We start from the raw sequence: 22,669 nt of genomic DNA on the forward strand, positions 1-22,669 counted from the left end.
TTTGGACACTTTTTTTTTTTTAAACATAGCCTACAGTTTCTAGTTTTCATTTTCTATTACAGAAGAACTGTAAATTAAGTCACCCTTCGCCTGTTGCCTCTAACAGCCGGCATAATAACAGATTGCACTTTCAGTGACCCTTTGTTCTCTTTGCCTTTTCTCTCCCTGGTTTCGAAAAGGCATTGTTAAGTTGCCCAGCACAATTTTCAGGCGAGAAAATGAGAAAATCCAGAATGCACCAGCCTTTCAGAGCCTCAGAGGGGGAAGGGGGCTCTGCCCAATGCTCCTTTCTTGTCACCTCTTTGCATGTATACCAGGATGCAGACTTGGCCGGTTCCCACTCTTGTCTGGGTTCATTGGCCTTTCTTCACAGAGTATTGCCTTCTTTGTGCCCTCTGCTCCAGAGTTCAGGTCGCTCTCTCAGATGTGGCCCCCTTTGCCCTTCACTGGCACTCCTGCCCAGTATCATCATAGTTTCCTGTTTGTGGGTATGGGGCACGTTCCTGCCACATGGATGTACTCCTAATCTCTTGATCACGGGCCACTGGGGCTTTTTAATGTATTTCCCAAAACAATGCTGGCCTGAGTGCTCAGCGTTGCGTCATGGAAACTTGTCTCGTTAATGAGACCCTGCTATCTTTAGTAGCAGTGGTGGTTTAGACTCAGGGATTCCTGCCATTCTTTTGTACATTTTTTTTTTTTCTGTTTTTATTTTGTTTTGCTTTTTATTTTTTGCTCTTTTTATTATTATTATTTTATTTTGTTTTCCCAGTTGGTTCTCTGACTGTTCTTGTTGTTCTCTGGGCAAGAGATGAAAGCTGCCCTTGTTTTGTTCTGTTCTTTGGGAAAATTAGCGCCTGGAGGTTGCTCTGGAGTTGAGAGAGGAGTGTGGTGCCCTCCATGCATGCAGGGTAGCTGGAGACGTGCAGAAACGTACAGACGCCCAGTGACTTTTCGAGCAAAACCACTTGTAAGGTGTGTTTTTGGGAATGAAGCCCCACTGTGCCCTCATACGGCGATGCAATCACCTGCAGAGTTTGTGTGTGTATATATAGTTCATATAATGTCTTTTTTAAACATATGTATACACTGTACATTTTGTCTCTGTAAACTTTTGCTGGTTTTCATTTGCTTTACTTGGCACACTTGTTGTTCTGTTTTCTTCTTCTTCTTCTTCTTCTTCTTCTTCTTCTTCTTCTTCTTGTTTAGCCTTGTTCTTGTCATAGCTGCGTGTTGGCAGCAGGGCTCTGTAGAAGAGAACCCACATGTGAGGGGTATGGTTTTGTTCATCTCCATTAGGGATGTGGTTTTCCAAGTCCCCAGTGCCTGAGAGGGGTCACTGGGAGTTTAAAGGCGTCTGGACGATGTTGCACGCCGGAGCTGGGTGCAAAAGTGCTAGTCATGAGTGGAATCTAAATGTACGATGTGTATACATTTGTGTTTAAGCCTACAATTACCTTCAAAGTTTCGTTTTCCCAGTTTTTCCTTCTAAAAGCCTTTTAGTCATGTTTAAGTACTTCACTAGGCTTCTGGGTTGTATTGTCTGACATCAAGTTACAGGGAAGATTGTTTTTTAATGTGTTGAGAAAAATATCTAATTCTAAATTTGTATTGTTCTTCCATTCACCCCCACCAAAAACCCCCCCTTAAAAAATAGATAATTTTGTCTGATATTCATTACTTGTCACCTTAAAGCTAAACCCAGGTAAGTGTCCATAGCAAATCTGTGCCAGCCGCATACAAGGAAGGGAAAATGAAAATGAAATCTGAACAATGACAGCACAGTTTCCAATCATAACAGCGTGGGGCTTCAAAAGAAAAAAACAAATATCTGTTTCATGAATGTGATTTTACCCAAAGAAAACAAACAAGGCAGTGCGGAGGATGATCTGGATTCTCTAATTTTCTGAGTTACTGTTGGTTTCTGCAACGTTCACAAATCACTCAGGACAGAGCTGTGAGAAACACTGATTGGGCTTGTTTATTTTTATGATTGCTGGAAAAAAAAATCTAAATGAGCTTTCAAGCCCAGTTTATATCCCGTATATATATTTTTTTTAACCAAGGTAGCACCTCACCAGTGAATTGTTGCTTTACCTTCTCATTGCATTCAGATTCTTACTTTAGTTGAATCAAATCACAGTCTTAGTGAGTTGGGTTTCAATTCTCTGACTGGTTCATGTGAACATATGTGAAGTGGTCTAGTGTGCTCTCCTCTAAGTGTAGTGTTTGTCTCCTCCCTGAGTGAGTCTCTCTTTTCCCTGCAGGTGATGGGTGCCCAAGATCTGGTGGACTTTTCTCCTGTTTACGGTTGTTTGCACATTTACACCGTGCTGGTGAGTGAACCGTTTCCTGCCTGAATTATCACCTGTTCTCAGCTTTACAATGTGTGTTCTTCAATTGTTCTTCAAGCGCTCCTCAGTGAATATATCTTGATTAAGGGATCAGTTTAATATAAATCAGAAGTCATGTGTCAGGGTTTGTCTCCAAACTGAGCAGCTGGGCAAAGAGGCAACTGGTGAGGGATGTCACTGTGAGGCCAACGATAACTTTGAAAGAGCTACAGAGTTCAATTGCTGATATGGGAGAAAATGTGCATGAGTCAACGATATCCAGGACACTTCACAAAACTAGTCTATATGACAGGGTGGCAAGACGGAAGCAATTACTAAAGAGAAGCCATCAAAAAGCACCTGAGTGATCCTGGAAAAATGTGGTGTTGAGAGAGAGAGAGATACAGATTTTATTCAGACGGGGAGCGCAAGAGAGATTTTTCCCTACTACAGTTGGACTTCGTTCATAGCACATTTCTCAGCGGGCGCGCAGTGTCGAGTGTTTCAGCACAATCCACCTCCACAGTGTGTTTTTACTCTAACAGGGACTCATTACAAGCTAAGTCTTATCCAAACACATTAGCATTGTTTTTCTGCCTGTTGGGACTATAGAATAATCCCCAGCAAGCCGGCCTGTGAGATGCAGGAATGTGTGTTAATGACAAGCACCTGCGCTTTCGCTCACCCCGCGCAGGATGTTAACGGGAACCGCAGGTCTCCAATCAGTGCGCCGGTGTGAAGCCAAGCTCTCCTTTCCTCTCTGATTAAGCAAATTCGGCCTGATGTAACGTATCAGAATGCGCTCGCTTTCCAGATCGGATGGCGCGTTTTTTTTTTTTTTTTCTCCTCGGCCCCCTGCCAAAACCGGACTGTTTAGAGGCGGCCAGACGAACGAAGCCGACACTTCACACATTATTTTTTCTCCCATCGAAGAGAGCCTGCCTTGCTGACAGCTGGCAGAGGAGAGATCCTTATGTCCTTTGTTTTTCTTAATAGTGATATGTTCACAACCTGCTGCTGTTGCGAATGTGTGAATTCGCTGCTTCCCTACAGGTGTGCCAGCAGACCTCGCCACACTGATGGTCAGTATCCCCAGGAGCGCATATCCGCAGATATAGGAAATACTATTAATGCGTGTGAGATTGGCCTGTCAGTCTCATTTGGGCACTTTCTTCTTATAGTGCTCCTTTACCATTTCCACTCGCTATGGGCGGAGTAATTCAATTGGCATTTTTAGTGGGGCAAATAAGAAGTTGGTTGCAAAGTCCTTTTCTAAATGGTTCTCCTATCAAAGTTTTTTCAGATAAAAGAATATACAATATACAGTAACTGACACCATTTGCAATAACCCCTGACACTCCAGCCATCACTGTCTGACCCCTGTTTCACATTAAAGAAGGGGGCATCGCGCCACAATGGCTTTTGTCAGGAGCCTGGTGAGAACGGCGCGGTGAGGAAATAATTTCACGTCTTTATTGTACAGGCTTGCTGGCAGCATTGTTCTCGGCTTTTATTTCAAAAAGAAAGGCCGAGAGAAAATCATTGTACTGTACTCCAGACAATATGGGTTATATCAAAGGGCTGCGGGGAAGTATGACTGGTTTAAAAAGCGAGAGCGGTGTGAAAATGGGGGCGGGAGGCTTGCGCTGCGGCGGAGATAGCATCTGTTTACAGAAGAAGGGTTCAAAAAGTCAAGCGCGAGCATGAACTAGTTGCTCCGACGTGAAAACAAAGCGCATGCCCTCTCAACACCACTCTGAAAGTCCTACCAGTTGTTTGCAGTGATTGTCATCGTGTGTTTATTTATTTTGTTTTTCCACCCTCTCCGATTCCTGACCTCTGGTTTACCTCAGCATTGTGGAGCATGAAAAGTGATGCGAGATAAAACGCGTCTGTTTTCGTGTGTGTGTGTGTGTGTGCCTCTGTATTTATTTTATTGTGTTCCTGCGTGGCTGTGGCTGCAGATCCTGTGTCGGGGGACATGAGTTCAGTGTTTGTGCCGTGACCTGTGTGTAGCAAGTGGGGGGCACCTGCGGTCAGGGCTCTCTCTCTCTCTCTCTCTCTCTCTCTCTCTCTCTCTCTCTCCTTCTCCCCCCCTCTTTTCCCTGTCGGCACAGTGGCACGACCTGGACAGGAAGGCCTTGAACTTTCTCAGGAAGGGCAGAGGGAGGCCAGAGGGAGGCACGGGAAAGGGAAGGGGTGAGGGTGGGCTGGGGGGATGAGAAGAGACCATTCCCTTTCTAGAAAGAGGTCGTTTTCTTTAGGTCAACTCTGATCAGCCCTGATAGTGATTGTGTGCTCTATAATGACTTTCATTTATTAAGTGGTTTACATTGAGATCACCTCAAAAGACAGAAATTCTCCATCAAATCTACAAATTAAAATCTTCGGGAAAACATTTTTTTATTTAGATTTATAACAGTTGTGCTGTGATTATTGCGATGAATTCGGTTAACTCTTTGATCCCTGAACTGGAGCATTCTGTGTTTCAGGATCTTGACTGGCTGCCTTACTTTTGTTTTGTTTTCTACAGCTTTCATGAAAGGTGCTGTAAGTCCTTTTGCTACCATCCCCTCCAGGGGGTTGCCCAGTTTGCGTGAGGTTGATGCCCATGGTTAGGGGCTGTCATTATCTAGTCTCTAGGATCAGAGTGGTATCTGAAGGTCTCATCAAAACAAAAAGAAATGTGTTTATTTTAATTTTTTTATTTTTTTTATTTTTTTTCCTCTTCATTGTTGAAACTTTTGTTTGATCAAGTCGACCACCATGGCTAATTCCTCATAATTTAGAACAGATCTATTCTGTTAATTTTGTTAGGCTTGTAGTGCATCTGGAGGGAAAAACAAAACAAAAACACATAATACATTTTCTCACAGTGTTCCTTTGAGTTGTTTTGGTCCTCTCCTGTACTCCACTGTAAACGTTTTAATTCATAACTTCTGTGATATGCAATAACAGTGTGCTACACAAACACGCAGTGGTGTGCGCTTTCATTAGCCTCTCCGGTTACTGTGACTCCATACTAAGTTTAGGAAGTGGAAGTTCATGTATGATTCTGGGGGAACCTGTTCATATTTTCATCTGTATTTCATAGTTTTCTTTTTTAGTTTTGTAAAATCACTTATTCTTTCCTATACAACACTGCAGAAATGTTGAATTCGGAGCTGTGCCACACACACACACGCCTTAGTATACACATACGTAGAGTGAGCCTCCCTCGTCTTTCTGCAGATTTCCTTGTTCTTTAGGCATCCTGCTTCTCCCATTTTCTTTAATAATATTATTATTATTATTATTATTATTATTATTATTATTATTGCCTTACTAGTGGAAAAAAGCCTCTGTCTTGTTGTGAGAAGCGCTTTGAGCATCTGCTCTCCACATGTCCACTGGCTGGTCACCAGGTTTCGAGTGAAAACCTCTCAGACACACGCTCTCCAGCCCGGGCACCGACTATGGCTTGTGTGCATGAAGGGCATTGAGTTTGTATGGCCTGCGCTGGAATACTTAAATATATTTTCATTGTTATCCTTGACGTCAATTCATATTTCTAATCAAGCTGTACATTTTTTTTTTTTTTGTTTTCTGGGCTTTTTGTTTAAATTCCTTAATATTTCCTTCACAGGGAGTTGGGACTTCAACAATGTATTTCCGTTTCTTTTCCTGACAGAATCTGATCAGAATTATGATACATGTAAACAATAGCCAGCTAAACAATCCAAAATGAACAATGTCATTTTTCAAATGTAGTGATTTTTATATTTATAATGATAATTATTAAATAGTAGAAGTAGAAGCATCTTTCCTGTTATTTATATTAAATTGGGATATAGTCAATTGGAAAGTCTTCTCTTGTACCATCTTGGCCTATCGAATATTAATACTGTACATCCAGTATGTTCCACTGAGAATAGCCACTGACCTCAGTCAATCCCTCAAACTGGTTTCACAGACCTTGACTGGCAGTAGTCTTGCACTGATCGACCTAGAATAAGATTGTGTAGATCAACACTAGTGCTAAACCTGTGAAAGCAGGCCTTAGTTTTCCAAGGACTTTCAGCACACACTGCCTTTGAGCAGTAGTAATTTTGAGGTCAAAAAAAAAAAGTGGAACAAAAGCAGGTCTTGTTCAGCCTTTCTGTGACTTGTGAGGTCATGGTGTTTGTATTCCAAAAACCATATCTACACCCCACCCCCAATGTACCAAAGAGGGGTCTAATTTCTCCGCAAACCCCCACACACCCCATGCCCTCTCCCAGGAGTGGGGTTATCATCAGGGCAGGGGGTCAGGCCATTGTGGCACGCCGGTGACCCCGTGTCGTGCTGTTCTGGGCCGCCCGCCTCTGAGAGCCCGCCTATCTGAGAGGAAGCAGACCCGTACTGCAGGAAGTGGCAGTGTCTCATGGGGAAGGTCAGAGTTGAGCAGTAATGCGTGCTGACAGCAGCTGGCCAACCCGGGCTGGGAGGGAGCGAGAGGGGTGGGTGTCTGGCTCTTTAATCGCAGCGCAGGAATCCCGCAGCCTCCCCGGGTCTGGGACTCACGTTTCTGTTGGAGACGCTGGTGTGGTGTGGTGGACTTGGCTAGTGCTCTCAAAAGTCTACACACACATACACACGCACACATTATGTACTCATAATAATTGCATGAAATAATGTAAGGCTCTGGTTATCCTAATGGCTTTCTTGGCACTTTCCTACAAACTGGCACACATGCTACACATCGCAATATCTGTGGCTCAAACCCCCACAGAGACCACTCTTTATGTGCAGCAGGTCTGGTGTATAGATATGGAGGGCCATGGGAAATGTATATCGGTGTGTAACTGAGTTCTTGCTCCCAGTCTGCCTGGCTGAGGCCTGCACAGTTCTCTGCCAGTATATCCGGCCTGCATTCGCTATCTAATCAGTGGACAGAGGGCAGCCTGTGCGCTGGACAGTCCTCCGATACAACAGGTTTCTGTCTGACCGGCCTGTGCTCTGCGATAAGACTCCTCGAAGGACATACTGTTAAGGCAAGATAAAGGAGGATAGGCAATAAGAGAGAGGTGACTCACTGTGGAGATGGGAGGTTGGGGGGCGGTACGGGGCTGCTTGATTCAAGATCCCCGGCAGTCTGTCCCAGAACGTGGACTGCTTTTTAAAATTGTTGGAAGTTGGAAGAAAACATTTATCAGCAATCTTTTAGACCTCAGTCTGTATTAAGTTTGTGCCTTCTTAAATTAAGTATAGTGAATGTGTGAGTATATTAATCAGCCACACGCACGCACACACACACAGGCTGATGGGCTAAACATTTATCAGAAGGATGTTTCTGTGCCATCCTTATCACGAGGGGAAAAAAATTAAAAAAACGTATTTGTATTTCTCTTCCAGCCTTTGTTTTTCATTGACTCCTTATCTTTCACTTCCTGTGTACTACACATCTCCCAGGGGAGAGAGATTCTCTGCTGAAGGTCCTGTTATTTCACGCGATGTTGGTGGCTGTTGTGTTATTAATAGTACCCAGAGTTCATCACAGAGGCCGCGCTTGTCTGGAATATCTCAGGGTGTGAAAGGTATTAAACATGTCGTAGTTCAGAAGTCCAACAATGTAGTCAACCTTTCATCATATATTCCTCTTCTTCTCGTTTTAGGTTTATGAGGAGTCTTGTAATAAAATGAGCTTGCTTTCTTTGTTGTTGCTGTAAAAAAAAGTTCGAATTCTGATTTGATGTGATACTTTGGATGTGTGTGTATGTAGTCCTGAAATTTTGTTGTTGTTCCCAGGGAGCCCGAGAAACCTTTGAGAACTACTACAGGAAACAAAGGAGAAAACAGGCCCGCTTGGTGCTGCAGCCTCACTCCAACATGGTACGCACCTGTTCCCTCTCATGCAACACTGCAGACCTCTGATTGTACACTGCACACTGCGTACACTGCAGTACTCACACTGTACGCTCCGCACACAGACTGCACACGGTTAAACGCTCTCTCGGCCAACCTGTCTTGTGTTGGCATCTGGCTAGTTCTGTAATACTGGGCCCTTAGTTTCCGTCTGTCTGTTTTGCAGCACGAGACTCTCAACGGGTACAGACGCTACTTCAATCAGATAGTGGGGTAAGTGCAATGTTGTGTGTGTGTGTGTGTGTTTTTCCATCATATTTATGGTCTTGAAAGGTTCAAGTTCCTGGCGTTATGTTACCCGGATCCTATAGATCCTTTTAAACTTGATGGCAGTTCGGAGTGATCATTGCAAACTGAACTAAATTAATAAAGAAACGTTCCATTTGTTCAGAATAGTATGTCCCTTTTCTTAACTGAAATGTGGAGCAGCCAGTTGTCCCTCTTCCATCTTTTATCCAGAAATGTCATAGCACTGCCTTAGGATGGTGACAGGATTCTGTACAAGGGGCCATCACTGTGAATGAGACTTTAAAACAATGTCCCGTATTCACTGGGCACTGACGACTTTATCAATTGAAAAATAAAATAAATACAAAATGGGGGCAAAGGTGTTAATGCTGGTAACTTTACCTAAAGTCTTCCTTTACTTATTTTTAAAAGGTTTCAGGTCTGTTTCCTTCACCGCCTCCTTTGGCCTCATGTCTCCCTAGCAGAGATCTTAATCGGAATTAGACTTCCTGCTTCAATAATGTTTCACACAAAAGGAAAAAAATATATAGCTCTCGTGTCATAATGATAGCTGTTTGTGGCATTGCAAACGAAATGCAAAACAAAGATCTCAGGTATAATATAAATGTCAGCTGCGATCCGATTAATATAATGTTAGAAGTACCAGGAAATGTGCGTGGATGGAATTCGCTTTGAAGTAGCAGGATTCCCAAACCGTGTGAAAACCTAATCGTCTGCCAAGCAGGCTGCTCTTGATGAGAATGTTTAATACAATATCCTGTTCCACACCAGTATTTATTTTTTTGTTTTTTGATATTTATATTGTGCGGATTCATTTACGTACTTTGTTGCAGTCAAGCCCTTGACATCTGCGGTGTTTCATATTTCCGTGGTACTGTCCCGAGTCTGACCTCTGGTGCTGTGTAAACACGTGCAGTCTCTTCGTGATCTGTGTGAGAGTGGTCCGCTGAAGAAAGCTCAGCCCCGTTACGGTCCAGGCAGCCTATATGCATGGAGCCTCTGTTTTTCCTTAACTGATGCACTCCCTCTCAACATTTAGCTACAGGTTGTCTGCACTTAGCATTTAACCTATGGATAGCTGATTGACTGGGCTTTACCCAGGTCACGCAGTGTCAGTTATGTTATGTCTGTGTCACATGAGTGTTACCTCTCCCTCCATTAGCAGCTCCCAGCTTGCCTTCACCCAAGCTTTTGGATTTAATGAAGTGAAGTCTAGCATGATTCCCACATACCTCCCACACCACATAGACCACATGAACAGATCTGAACAGATACTTTTGATGCAAATGAATACTGCACTTGCCGAGGCTGTTCATCCACATGCACTTCCTGTAACAGCATTGTGACATATGCAGTATGCGCTCAAGCCTACATTTTATTTACAAGCTTTTGGAATCTCACAATTCACCAGGAAGCTTCAATGTGTAAAGAAAAGGATGCGTTTATGAGCGTGCGTGCGTCAGGGCCAGGGGCTAGGCAGTGCCTGCAGGTTTCTGTCAGAATACGCAGTGTAAATTTATGTGTGTCGGGATGGCAGGGTGGGCCTGTATTATTCCTAGTGTCTGGAGCAGGAATATGTCGGCGTCTGGAGCAAGCGTTCCGCAAACAGCCCCGCACCCCTTGCTTTCTGGCCTGGGATTCCTCGCTGAAGGCTGGTATGTTTTGCTTTCCTGCAGCTCTGCAGTTCCAGCTTCCTCGGATGTGTGTCCGCACTTCCAGCCCGGGCTGTGTGGTTAGGGATGACTGACGTTCTGTTATTTCTCCCCCCCACGTGAGCTGGTTTGTATAGCGGCCCTGGGGTCACTGACTGAGGGAAACAAATCCTGCCCCACAGTGTGCACACAGTACAGATGCTCTCCCTTTCACAAACATCTGTCCAATAGCAGGGATTTGTTTGTTCATTCGCCCCTTGCCTCTCAGAGGTTTGAAAATGTTGAAATGGGATCATCAGAAAAGATTTCGCTTGTCGATTATGAGCAAACTGTTTCCCTTACTAATTGCCTATGCTGAGCATTGTCCACAGGAACTCAGTTTCAGTTAAAAGTATTCTATTGCAGAATACGAATTAATGTAGTTTATAAGTTAATAGGTTGTTTGAAGAGTGTCTTATTGTATAAGAGATGCTATCTCATGCAGTTTGGGGAAGAGGTTCTGCTTAAACAAACTGCGTAAACCCTTAAATGAGACACCCTTCAGACGACCTATTAACTTATTATAAATCTCTCATTTTTAGGCACACAAATATCCAGTGGGGAAAAAAAAAAATCACATTTATGTTAATAAAATGTAACAATCAACCCCCTATCTCTCCATCTGGAAATGTTTTGGTCAATGGTCTACTGTAACTGACCTAAGAGTAGCGATCTGTGTTACGTCTTCATGCTGGTTACCCGTAACAAAACTATTAAAAAGCAAATGCACATCCTGTGGAATTTGCACCACTCGCATAAATTGTCCTGAAACGTTGCTGGTAACAAGCATTTTTAAATCCTGATCGTTCTATGAATGTGATGACATTTATACACAAGACAAGAGGGATGTTTGGAAAGCCTGCTCTGTGATTGGCTTGGTTCTCATATCTGATTTATTCGTGATCAAATTCAATACTCCACATCAAATACAACCTCACAAGTATAGAATTAAGTTCAAGTTAAACTATGTGCAAATATCCTCTACATTTCATGTACATTACATGGTAATATTGAAGAATATTTACTTTTTTTTGTTCATTTTTTAATTTTTATTCAGAATACATTTCATATATAAGTCATGTAGAGTCTTGCATTAATCAGAGTATGACTGGCACACATCCTTGTGCAAGCTTTTCACAGTGAACCGTGGAAGACAGACTTTCACCTTGTGACCAGACTATATGGGAAACAGCCTTGCTGCCACATAGATTTCTGCTTATTTATTCCTGAAAATTTTTTTTTTTAAAAGAAATCAGAACATTTTACAAAGTGCAAGCACAAGGGAAAAAACAAACAAACAACACATGTCTTTCCATTCCACTAGTGATGTATGTAGTTTTTACATTATATTCACTCCCCATCACCAGGCAGACTAATAACAGTTAACTGCTTTCAGTCATTAACAATTCAGTTACTATAGGCGAGTATTTTGTTACGTAATGTAGCCACGTCCTTCTAAGTAAAAGATAACCTATTGTTTTTAAGGAAAATGTTAAACAAACTATGGGAAACAATCCAACTATATGCTACATAGAGTATTTCCTGCTACATTCCTGCCTCCTGGCAAATTTCTGCCACTCCGCAATAAAGCATTACTAGGGAGAATCTTGAATGAAGAATAAATTACAGATTTTTACTTTTTTAATGGGAATTGTGATTGTGTACTCAGTTTGGAATGACACTAAAATTATATAAAGTTCCTGAAGCTTAAGTTCTGATTTTAATACAAACGGAGAACAATTATAACATTACAAACCCAATAAAAGCCTGGGCTTCTTCACTGCCTCAAAACTGAACGCTCTTCCTCCAAATCACTGCTTGACGCTGATGTCACCATTAGTATTGATACTTTTTCGAGAGTATTGACGGGTGTAGTCATGAAATTAATTAAACCCTGTGAAAGGGTTTTTCATCTTGTTGTTGCAAAGATTTATTTATTCATGTATCAGAATCATTTTTATTTCTTTCTCTGTGATGGAAATAGGCATCTGGAATAAGATTTTGTTCCATGAAAGACTCATATTTCACCTTTATATTTTCCCCTTTTGTCATTCTTATATAATAAAAAAACACCCCTGAATAACCCTATCTTTTCTTGCCATTAAGCAAAGCGTGTTTGTTAAGTACTCATCTTATTTAGATTCCTATTTAATAATTATAATAATAAAAGGTTCTGTTTGTGACATGTCTGACTCTTCTTTTAAAATGATCAAGTCTGTGATGAAAGCGGAGTTCGTGGCAGCCTCCACTTATGCCTGTTTAGATAATGACGATGAATCATGTGCTCTTTAGTTAGGCTTCATATCAATGAAGATGATGTTCTTAAATACTACAAGTGGACCACCACAGATTCTAGCGATTTCCATACTCGGGTCTTACTCCAGTCAGAACAATACCTGAGCACTGGAAGCTTGCATTGATCAAATACTTTTGTAGTGTTGGTGACCACAAAGTGGAAACTAACTATATAACTGTATTTGCACATACTTTCAACAGTGCTGAAAGATATCGAAGGATTCAAACTCAGGCAGCTCAGTTTGAAGAATGCATTGTAATTAAAGATCTTTGCTCAGAAGGAATTAATATGAATTATTTGTATGTTCACTATAACTCAAGGTTATTGTAGCTGGGCTTGTTGTGGTGACATATAACCCCTTTGTGTAATCGGTGGAGTCTATAAACCTCCCTCGTTGGGAGACCTGGTCGGAGTACGGAGCTCCAACCTGCACACATTTCTCTAACTACTTCTCAATTGGGATGATTCTAGCAGCTTATGAAGTAGTCTGACTTCATTGGGGTCTTTCTTGGAGGTACAGAATTCATTGTATGCAGGAAAAGTGAAGTTAGATGCTGAGATTCAATACAGAAACTTGTGCATGGTGACTGGACAGTTCAAATTCATGGGTTGTGATCTGAGGCAATGTGGTGTCTCCTCATTGGGCTTTCTATGCAGTGGACAGCCCACCATTGCTGATTGGTAGGGTATTTAGCCAATAGGTGATCTGCAGATTTATGACTTTTCAGCCCACTCTCTGTTGACTTTATTGTAGTGTCCTGAACATGCCCTTGGTGAGATGCAGTGTCCTGGTCTCTCAGAACAGGCTCTCCACCTTGCATACAGAAGCCTGGTGGGGTTTAGCACCTAGCCTGGCACCATTCATTGGACAAACATAGAGACATAGAGGAATTTGGTTTTAAATCCATCCGTAATTTATTTCATAATAGAAATGTATGATACTACACTATTCTCTTCAGGTAAATGGGTAGATTTCCTTTCTGTAGCATCCCAATGTACTCTATCCATTTTCACTCTTCTTTTGATTTCTCCATCTTCGTTGATTTGTTGTCCATGATCGACACATTTTTTGATAATACATATATTTATTATTTTCCAAAAATGTCTGAATCACAATAAAACCCTGTATTCCTTACTGTTTGGAATCCCCTTCAAGCACTGCCCAGTTTTCTCTACTCAGCCACCTTGAGACCCTGTGTGTTTTTCCTCTGCCGTAGGTTTTTTGTGGTGGAAGATCACATCCTACACACCACACAGGGCTTGGTGAACCGGGCGTATGTGGATGAGCTGTGGGACCTGGCCCTCTCCAAAACCATTGCGGCCCTGAGGACGCACTCGGTGAGCAGCGGTGGGGGGCTAGGGTCATGACCTGGATTTAAAATGGGTACCTAGCAATAAAGGGCTGAATTGTATCTCACTTTGAAGCGTTTTTGTATATTCTTCTATCTCGGAAAGGAACACAGACCGAACAGCTTTTCCCCCTCTAGTTGTGGGCCCTGTGGATTGACAGTCTGTGTTTTATGGCTAGTAAACACATCTCCCCATCTTGTTTCATTTTGCTTGTTTGTTTTCCGTTTTCTAATCTGGGTTTTTCTTGATGTACTCTAACACATACAAACACGCATAAAACTGCAGCTGGATATCATTTTAATATTAAGCAATGTATATTAATGCTGCAATAAAATACTACCCAACTGAGTAAATCATAATCACCATTTTTCTTCAAAGGAAATGAAAAATCTGCATTTAATGTTATGTACTACATTCATGGAATATAAGTCAGCAGGTTAGGACTCTAGAGCTTTTAAAAATAAAATTGGCATGTTGGTAAGAGAGTAGTCTTCGGAAATTGGCAGACAGTTTGCAAGTTTGTAGGTTGTACTTCCTGCTCTCTGGTAGTGGTCAGTGTTGTAGTAATGTTATGGCTTTTTACATTTTTCCCAGTCATATTGTACGGACCCCAACTTGGTGCTGGATCTGAAGAACCTCATTGTGCTGTTTGCGGACACCCTGCAGGTAGGAGCCCTGGGAGGGCAGTGAGCACCCCACAAAATGGTTTCTGTCCATCTAATGATTTTGTAGTTTAAAAGTTTACTCCTGCTCTGCATTATCAGCAGATTGTCTGTTTCGATTTGTTTACTCATTAATTCACAGACAAAACATGTTAGTCACAGGGACTAATGTGGCTCCACTGCCACAAAATAAAAATATGTATATTTGTTTCCAAAAATGCAAATTGTCTCCTTCTTTCACAGACATTGGCATGTTCAGTTTTAATCCCAGCAGAAGAAAATGAGTAACTGAGCAGAACACACTTAAATAATATGCTATTAAATATGGTATTGTAAAAATTAAATGACAGCCTGAACCAGATGCATCTAAAACTTTGGTTTAAATTATGATGAGTGTCCTTGAACGGGCTCATGGAAGGACTGTGTGTGCATGTGTATGTGCGTGTTTGTATGTATGCGTGCGTGTGCAACGTGGAAACAGAGACCGAGACGGAGAGAGAGAATTTGGCAAGCGTGTTTATTTTCCTCGTGCCCTTGTCTGTCCGTGCGTAGGGTTACGGGTTCCCAGTCAACCAGCTGTTTGACATGCTGCTGGAGATCCGGGACCAATACAGTGAGATCTTGCTGAAGAAGTGGAACCTGGTCTTCAGGTGAGGGGCTTTTCTCAAGGGGAAGAGTGGTGTTTGACCACATAAGTGTCAAAGCATTTGACAGTCGTGTCTTTATTTCAGTAAGGCTCAGATATTGTGTTGGGATATTCCCTTTTTTTAATCCACCTGCTTAGAAGTGTGTGGTCTCAGATTAGATCTACAACTGTAATATTTCAACTTTCATAATCATAACAATAGATAACAATAGTTTGTTTGTTTTATTGCATGTCAATCGAACCAGGCAAATCCTGGACCAGGACAATTACAGCCCCATCCCTGTGGTCAGCGAGGAGGAGTACAGGCACTTCATGGGGCAGTTCCCCTTCCAGGACCCTGAGCTAGACAAGGTGGGCAGCGCTGCAACTGGAGACATGGAGAGGTCACTGAATGAAAACAAACCATTCAGTATCATTACTCAGTTTCCTCATTTCTTAGGGGCCTGGGGGGGCAAACGAAACTTTTGCCCAGTTCTGGACTGTGGTTTTAAATGGTTTTTAAGTAGTAAAACTCTTTACTGTTAATTTGAAATTTCATTCAAGGGCAGAATTGTATGTTTCCACAACATATTTCCAAGAGACATTTGAAAAGAGATCCGACAGCGTATTTAAAAATAGTTTTTTAGTGCAAGGAGAAGCAAATAAACTAAACATGTAAACAAATAGGAAAATGAAGCATTCAAATGATTCTACTTTACAGTCAATCATCCAAACAACTGGTTCTGCATTAGTTCTGAAAACTGCTTTAATTGTGAGCAGGGTGGAGTCACTTTGATGATGCTTGGGAATCTTCCCACAGTGACATGGTTAACACTGCTGTAATACTTTGCCAGCGGAGGGGTCAGTACGTTTTCATTTGCACAGACTTTTAGAACAGGGCCTCTTCTTTCCCTTGCACTTCTTTCTTTATCTCGTCCATCTACCCATCCAATAACCTTTGCTGAGTACCTTGTCTTTCATTCTCGGTGCTCAGTTTAAGCAGGCGCTTGACTCCAGGAGAACTCTGAGATAAAAGCTGTCACTCAGCAGCCGGCAACCAGCCGAGGCTTCATGTGCTGTAATTAGGAGTGTCCGTCACTCGGACCGACAGCCCATCTGTGGTCTACAGCAGACAATAGTTTATTAAACCTCTGGGACAGTGACGGGAGCCCACAGCGTGCTTCTGTGCACTAGAGAGGTCTGAAGGGCAGGTGCGACTAAGCAGTTAAGACAATAAGTGGTAGTGTGTTCTTCTATGCCCGAGGATATAGGGAGCACACTTAGTTTATTTTTATTTTCTTCCATCAAAGTAATTTGTAAAAAGGTAACTAGTAAGTCCCAACGACGGCATGCAGAAGGGAGAGGTTTTTTTAGGCTTAAAATTTAGTTCAGCTGGAGTTTCTCTGAAGATCTAAGAAAGGCAGCACATTTTGCATTAAACTAACAAAGCTTTGACAATCTACCTGAACGTGAACAAACTAACACAGTTGGTCACACTAGGACTGATTCCATTTCCTTAATTAATTAGTAGATCTAATTAGTCAAGCGGTGTCATAGGTCTAAAGCAGATGATGTTTAAGGATGTATAAATCTTCAGGAATTTGGCCTTTGAGGACTGGTTTTTGAAGAACACTAGACTAACCTCCTTCCAAAGGACTCATGCTGCCTGTTGACTTCCGTGTCTCTGTCTTACAGCTCCCTTTCCCAAAGAAGCTCCCCTTCTCCGAGTTTGTGCCAAAAGTATACAGCCAGCTGAAGGAGTTCATCTATGCCTGTCTGAAGTTCTCAGAAGATCTGCATCTTAGGTAGGTAGAGACTGGAGCTGGAGGGAGAGAGGTGGTTTTGAATGTAATGGAGACAAATAACTTCTGAAACTCTTCAGAGAGGTCACGACTGCCCCGCTGACAATGAGGTCTGTGGACTTTCACTGCAGCCCCAACAGCTGGCTGTCAGAGGGCACCGGAGGGGTTTAATGAGCTCCTCTGGCTCGGAGCAGAGGTCACGTCTCCGTGTCAGGGGTTGCGTATTTAACAGTATCAAGGTCAGTGCCTGTTCTCGGTATCGAGTTTCTCTGAGGAGGGATTGAAATGTATCAGCATTTGATGTCATCTTTGATTTAAAAGTTGGAGACATTAGTCGTTGCCGTTTTTCTTTATGTATTTTATAAATTAAAAAGAAAAAGTTCTTCTCAATTCAAGCTTCATTGTGTAAGTCGCCTATTGGGACTGTTCTTGTTGGCGTAGTCCTGCTTTCTTGTGTCCTGATAAACAGTGGATTACCGGCAGATCTTGAACTTGGCAGGAATGTGCCCCTTTGTAACAGGATAGGGGGGTAACCTATCTTTCTAAATTACAGCCTATTACCATCATTAGGAAGGTGATTATTTTGTTAGGTAACCATCGGAAAAGGACTTTTTTTTTTTTTTTTTTTCTGTCTTACTTTTTGGGCTGGAAGGCTGAAATAATAGCATTGAACCAAAGTTAAAAGAGATAGAATTTCAGAGGAGAGACCCAAAAAAGGGAAAAGAAACTTAACTTTTTTTGTAACACACACACACACACACACACACACACACACACACACACATATATATATATATATATATATATATATATGTGTATATATATATATATATATATGTATATATATATATATATATATATATATGTGTATATATGTAGCCTGTTCTGGACATTATAATGGGCTCAGTGTCAGAACGTGTCTGTCTGACGGCCTGCGGTTTAATTGTAGTGCCTGAGAATGTCTGGGCTGAGGCCGGGGCTGGGCTGGGCGAATGACAGGTTGAATTAGCCTGAGGGCGGAAGGGCCTGTCTCCGGGTGGCAGGCAGCCCTGAGTGACAGGGTCACCTGGTCAATGGCAGGAAGTATGCAGGGTCAGGACCACAGTTGGGGAGGGGGAATGGCACTTTTCACGTAAGGCTTTTGTATACTTTTTATCCTCTTTCTCTCGTGCGTTCTCCTCTTCATTGTAATGTGGATTCACAGCGACCTGAATTCCAGAAAATATTTCTTCTCATAGCTTTGCACTAGGAGAATGTAGCACATTCCATCAGGCTTCAAGTGGGGGAAAAGAAACAGGAAAAACACTTTGTTCAATAGCCTCTTCTGATTGTCTAAGGCAGGAGACAGACGGGCTTTGTGTTTGAGACTAAACATCTTCAGCTCCTGAGGGTTGATTTTTAGATTGCTGGGGGAGGTGTGGGAGGCTCCTTGCACTGGAAGAAAGTGTCCTGTTAATCTACAGAGTTGGAAGGTCCTGCAAAGGCCACTGCAATACAAACGCTCCCCCCTAAGTCCTATTCCTGGAGAAAATGCCTCATTCCCAGGCAGTCCCTGTTAAGGTGGCAAATGCAGCTCCCACAAAACCATAAAGTGTTGATGGAGAGAGTGTGGTACTCTCTGCCTCTCTGTCAGGTGTTCAGTGAAACAGCTGTACTCAGGAGTCATTAAACGGCAGCCAGCAGCCCTCCCAGACTCCTATATCAGCCTCACCCAGACACTATCTAGCTAACAGAATGGCTTTTCCTTGTTGGCCGGCACTGCACTTCATGTGCCATTGCACCACTTACAACCTCAGACCCCACATGCACACGCCACACACCAGTGCCAGGGAGTAACTGAATATCCTACTACAGGGGTTTGCATCCGTGCTTTTAGCGTACCCCTGTGCCTTGTGGGTTTTCTTCCAACTGAGCTCTTAATTACATATGGAACCTTTTAATTGGACTATTTGCTGGCTTTGACTGCTGGGTTTCTATTAAATCGTTGACAAGTATAATGCTTTAATGCTGTTTGTCTGGAAAATCAGCATTTAGGCCCAAGTGAAATTCACCTGTAGAAGTAACACTGAAGCTGCTCATCTCAGTGCCTGCATTCTTACCTGTGAACCCTAAACCTAAACTATCTCACTCTTTCCTTTTCCTTTTGAAAACCAACCACTGGGTAGAGAAAATTAACATAAGAAATCCAAAAATGAGGAGAATGAAGAGTTAAGTTGGAGAGAAAACCACATGAAACCCATTTCCGAGCTCTTTGATTGTTACCAGGAAATGAATGAATGAATGGATAACAGATAATGTATTAGTTCAAACTTGGTTTCTAATTCAACGCTTGATACCACTAATAAAAGTCAGATTTGTTCAGAGGCTTTTGGACGGCATTGTGCCGGAGAATTCTTTAGGACAAAACTAGCAATTTCCTGATTACATGTCTTATTAGCAAACTGCCAGCATTGTCGAATAAGTGTATATTTATTTATTTTTATTCATTTTAAACTTTTCTTCATTGCTGGTATGAGTTTCTAAACATGGTGAAGAAACTAAACTCTTAAATGCTTGTAATGATTTAACACTAACTTCAGAGCTGGCTAATTGCACATTTTAAGCTGATCCCAACCTTTCAAGACCTGCTTGTTGAATTCAGAAAGTCTGATCTCAGAAGCCTCTCCAACATGGTTATATCGATATTAGAAAATACAATACTTTGAACGGGCTAAAATCGGAAGTCTTGAAAGCGTAATTCAAAACTCTGTGTTCTTTAAACTATGATGTCCCTACAGAAATAATTGATTGTTGACATTGTAGTCTCACATCATTATATATAGTATGTACGTATTTGGTTTCCAATTCCTGTTACGCTTGTTCAATGTGTTGCCACCTACTGCAGTGTTCAGGAAACGTTCTTGTTCTGTGGAAGATGCAACGTGTCATACAGATGTTTGTTTCCTGTCAGTGGCTCAAATTCTTGAAAAAAATATTATAATACCAGGAATTCTTGTATTGTTTATTTTGTCCAGATCAGTAGAGTTCTTCTGTTTTAAAACAATAGTATAACTGTAATCTCAGTAGGTACCCATTGGTGTGCTTTTTATTTTTATTTAATTTGAACTTTACCCCATTGTCCTTTAGCATGCAAGCTCCCCTTTGTCTGTTTCCATACTTTGCATTAGGCTACTGGAACTTTTTTTTTGGCACCACCAGAACACTGTAATTTGACCTGCGCTCAGATGCAGAGTCCTGCAACCCTTGACAAATGAGGACTGAGCTGAGCCAGAGGGATTCCTTACTGGACTTGCTCAATACAGCCCCTTTGAGACAGAATTTGGCAAACCCTCACTTTGACAAATCCCCCTCCGTAATCCCTCAAAGCAGGACTATCAGATCCACCTCCCTGAGGGACCCAGTGCAAAACAAACAGCTTGGCACAACTCACTGGAAACCTTGCTTCAAACGCTCAAACTGCGTAGAAAGCTAGAAATTGGAAAAGACATTGACCTGAGGCTCGTGTGCATGTTGTTAGACATGGCTGCTCAGCTGTGCGCAGGCCTGGTGTTGGGAGGTATCCAGTGCGCTGGGTTTGGAGGCGTGGGGTCAGGCAGTGCGGCGAGTGGATTCAGCTCGTTCCTGCGGCCTGTGGCGGCACCGCAGGAGCGGGGTAGCATTCCGCCAGTTTATTTTCCATTAGGGGGCAAAACCACATCTGCATTCTCTCTCTGGAGCAGTGCGGCTTTCTGGTCAAGCCTGCAACCCCGACTCAATCACACAGTGCATTTGTGGCTTTCTGACGGCCTTTGATAACAGTGGGGCCTCTAATCTGACATTAATGCGCCATCGACTGACTCATGTTTGCTGGATTTTTGGAGAATAATGACTTATGAAACGCAAAGCAAAAACAAAAATGTGATTTTACCACTGGCGGTTGGCAGTAACTAGCTCTCAAACCTGGAAGCTGAATACGGATGGCATTCTGGTACAGATGCCCTCAAATGATCAGTTCCTAAAGAAATTGAATAATTCCATTTTGGACCAGTTTAGCAGTTCAGTGAAGTCATTATGATATGATTTGTAAAATAAACTCAATTGCTGCCTAGCCCTCCAGGGCCAGAAATATACTTTGTTAATTAAATCTGATTGAAAACTTTCATTGGTTCCAAATCTGTGATTGTTTAAGATTACCTATTAAATACTGTTGACCACAACCCTGTGGGCTGATGCTTAGTCGCTTCTTTTCAAGAACAGGAGAGAGGGAGAGGGAGAGGTGTTGTAAAGGTCATTTTTGAGATGTGCATTTTGTTTTGTGTTATATACTGTGTTAATCAATGTTTTTGTTTGTTTGCACTACTGTCAGAAATCTGAAAGGATTCCTAAAAAGATGAAGGTTAGGAAGTGTTCTGGGGAGGCCAGTTTGTGACCCACAAAACCACAAAGTCTATTAATGAAGATTAATGTTTCTGAAATTAAATGAAATGTTTTCTGTGAGTCTGTCAAATGTAGCGCTCACATCTGAGAAACTGGTGGATCAACATCACAGATTCAGATGGATAACGGAAGTCTAGGAACACTTTATATGGCGGGTGTTAGGTATCCTTTCTCAAACGAATGTTGAAATTCACACACAACAAGAGCTGGGGCTGAGAAAGTTAGTTTATTGCCAGTTCAAGCTAACCAGAGTATTCCAGTTCCTTCCGAGAGGGTTATGGTATTAACATCTGAAGGTTTCCTTGGAGAAGCAACATGAAAAAAAATAATGTGGTGATTTAGATACCGGAAAAATTAGATGACAGACAAATGTCTTCAAAAAGCACTATAACTGCCCCGATCTATACCTGGGGGCTGTTATGTACGTGCGGCCAAAGTGGCTGTTATTCTGTTGAGAATACCGTTTGCCCTTGAAATCCTTATTTAAAATTTGAAATTGTGTCGAGCCCATTGATCGTAAAAAAAGATTACTAGTGGCTTTCTTTGTGCATAGAGCCATTTAGTGAGGGATTAGTCATAAGCATCAAAGAGCAGGTTTGTCAGAAAAATCACAAGAGCCAATTTCCTTCCCGACAGTGCTTTCCGATGGTATTCTGGCCAGGACCTAGAGGACCCACTGCTGCCCCAGAGAGGTGGTGTGGGCCTGGGGGAGGTCCGGCAGCTTTGCTTTCAGGGCTATTAAAGAGCCTCTTACATTGTTTTTCACTGAGGATCACCCCCACACACCTGTTCCCCTGGCCCCTCTCAGCCCACTTCACTGCAAACTGTCTGGGCATGGCAGGGTGGGTTTCAAGGACGGAAATGGCTGTTATATTTGTGACGCTGACAGTGACTGTGAGAGAAGCTCCTCTTAACCATGGGGTCCCACACTCAGATAATTGTTTCCACTGCACGGCCTTGTTTGGCTCTGCAGTGAAGAGGGGGAGAACAACCAAAAACATTGGGTTTGGAACGACACAATAAGAGCATGCAGAGTAAATCTCCTTGAACTCCATTCTTTCATTTTTTGGTCTTGCCAAAATTGTATTTTTTCCTGCTATAAAGACTGTTTCTAAAGTTTTGTTGGAATGTAGAGGCTACTATTTATTTTTTATTGTTTTTTTTCTGCCCCAGTTTTCTTTCATTATCTTGCGACTGCCAAGTCAGCGGACTGTTTGGATGGAATTCTGAGAAGCTACATTTTTTAAATCCTTCATGGCCTCTTGTACAAGAGAGGCTAGCAATTTAGTAATTTGCAAAGAATGCGTTTGTTACCCAAAAAACATGTAGACCCTGAGCTCTACGGTGAAATTTGTTTAGTGT

The 22,669-nt window shown here is 42.2% G+C and overlaps 1 protein-coding gene across 2 annotated transcripts in view; it reads left to right on the forward strand.

Annotated features, from left to right (window-relative positions):
* exoc6b (exocyst complex component 6B) overlaps positions 1 to 22,669 on the forward strand; it is a 152,783-nt gene that overhangs the window by 58,980 nt on the left and 71,134 nt on the right. For both annotated transcript variants that reach the window (XM_066718327.1, XM_066718328.1), the window contains exons 8-15: positions 2,268 to 2,336; positions 8,100 to 8,183; positions 8,383 to 8,429; positions 13,670 to 13,790; positions 14,397 to 14,468; positions 15,017 to 15,114; positions 15,356 to 15,461; positions 16,785 to 16,894. In XM_066718327.1, coding sequence (XP_066574424.1) covers positions 2,268 to 2,336; positions 8,100 to 8,183; positions 8,383 to 8,429; positions 13,670 to 13,790; positions 14,397 to 14,468; positions 15,017 to 15,114; positions 15,356 to 15,461; positions 16,785 to 16,894 — 707 coding nt within the window. The remainder of the gene's footprint in view (positions 1 to 2,267; positions 2,337 to 8,099; positions 8,184 to 8,382; positions 8,430 to 13,669; positions 13,791 to 14,396; positions 14,469 to 15,016; positions 15,115 to 15,355; positions 15,462 to 16,784; positions 16,895 to 22,669) is intronic.

The sequence above is a fragment of the Amia ocellicauda genome, chromosome 12 (genome assembly GCF_036373705.1).
Source record: "Amia ocellicauda isolate fAmiCal2 chromosome 12, fAmiCal2.hap1, whole genome shotgun sequence".
Taxonomy (NCBI): Eukaryota; Metazoa; Chordata; class Actinopteri; order Amiiformes; family Amiidae; genus Amia; species Amia ocellicauda.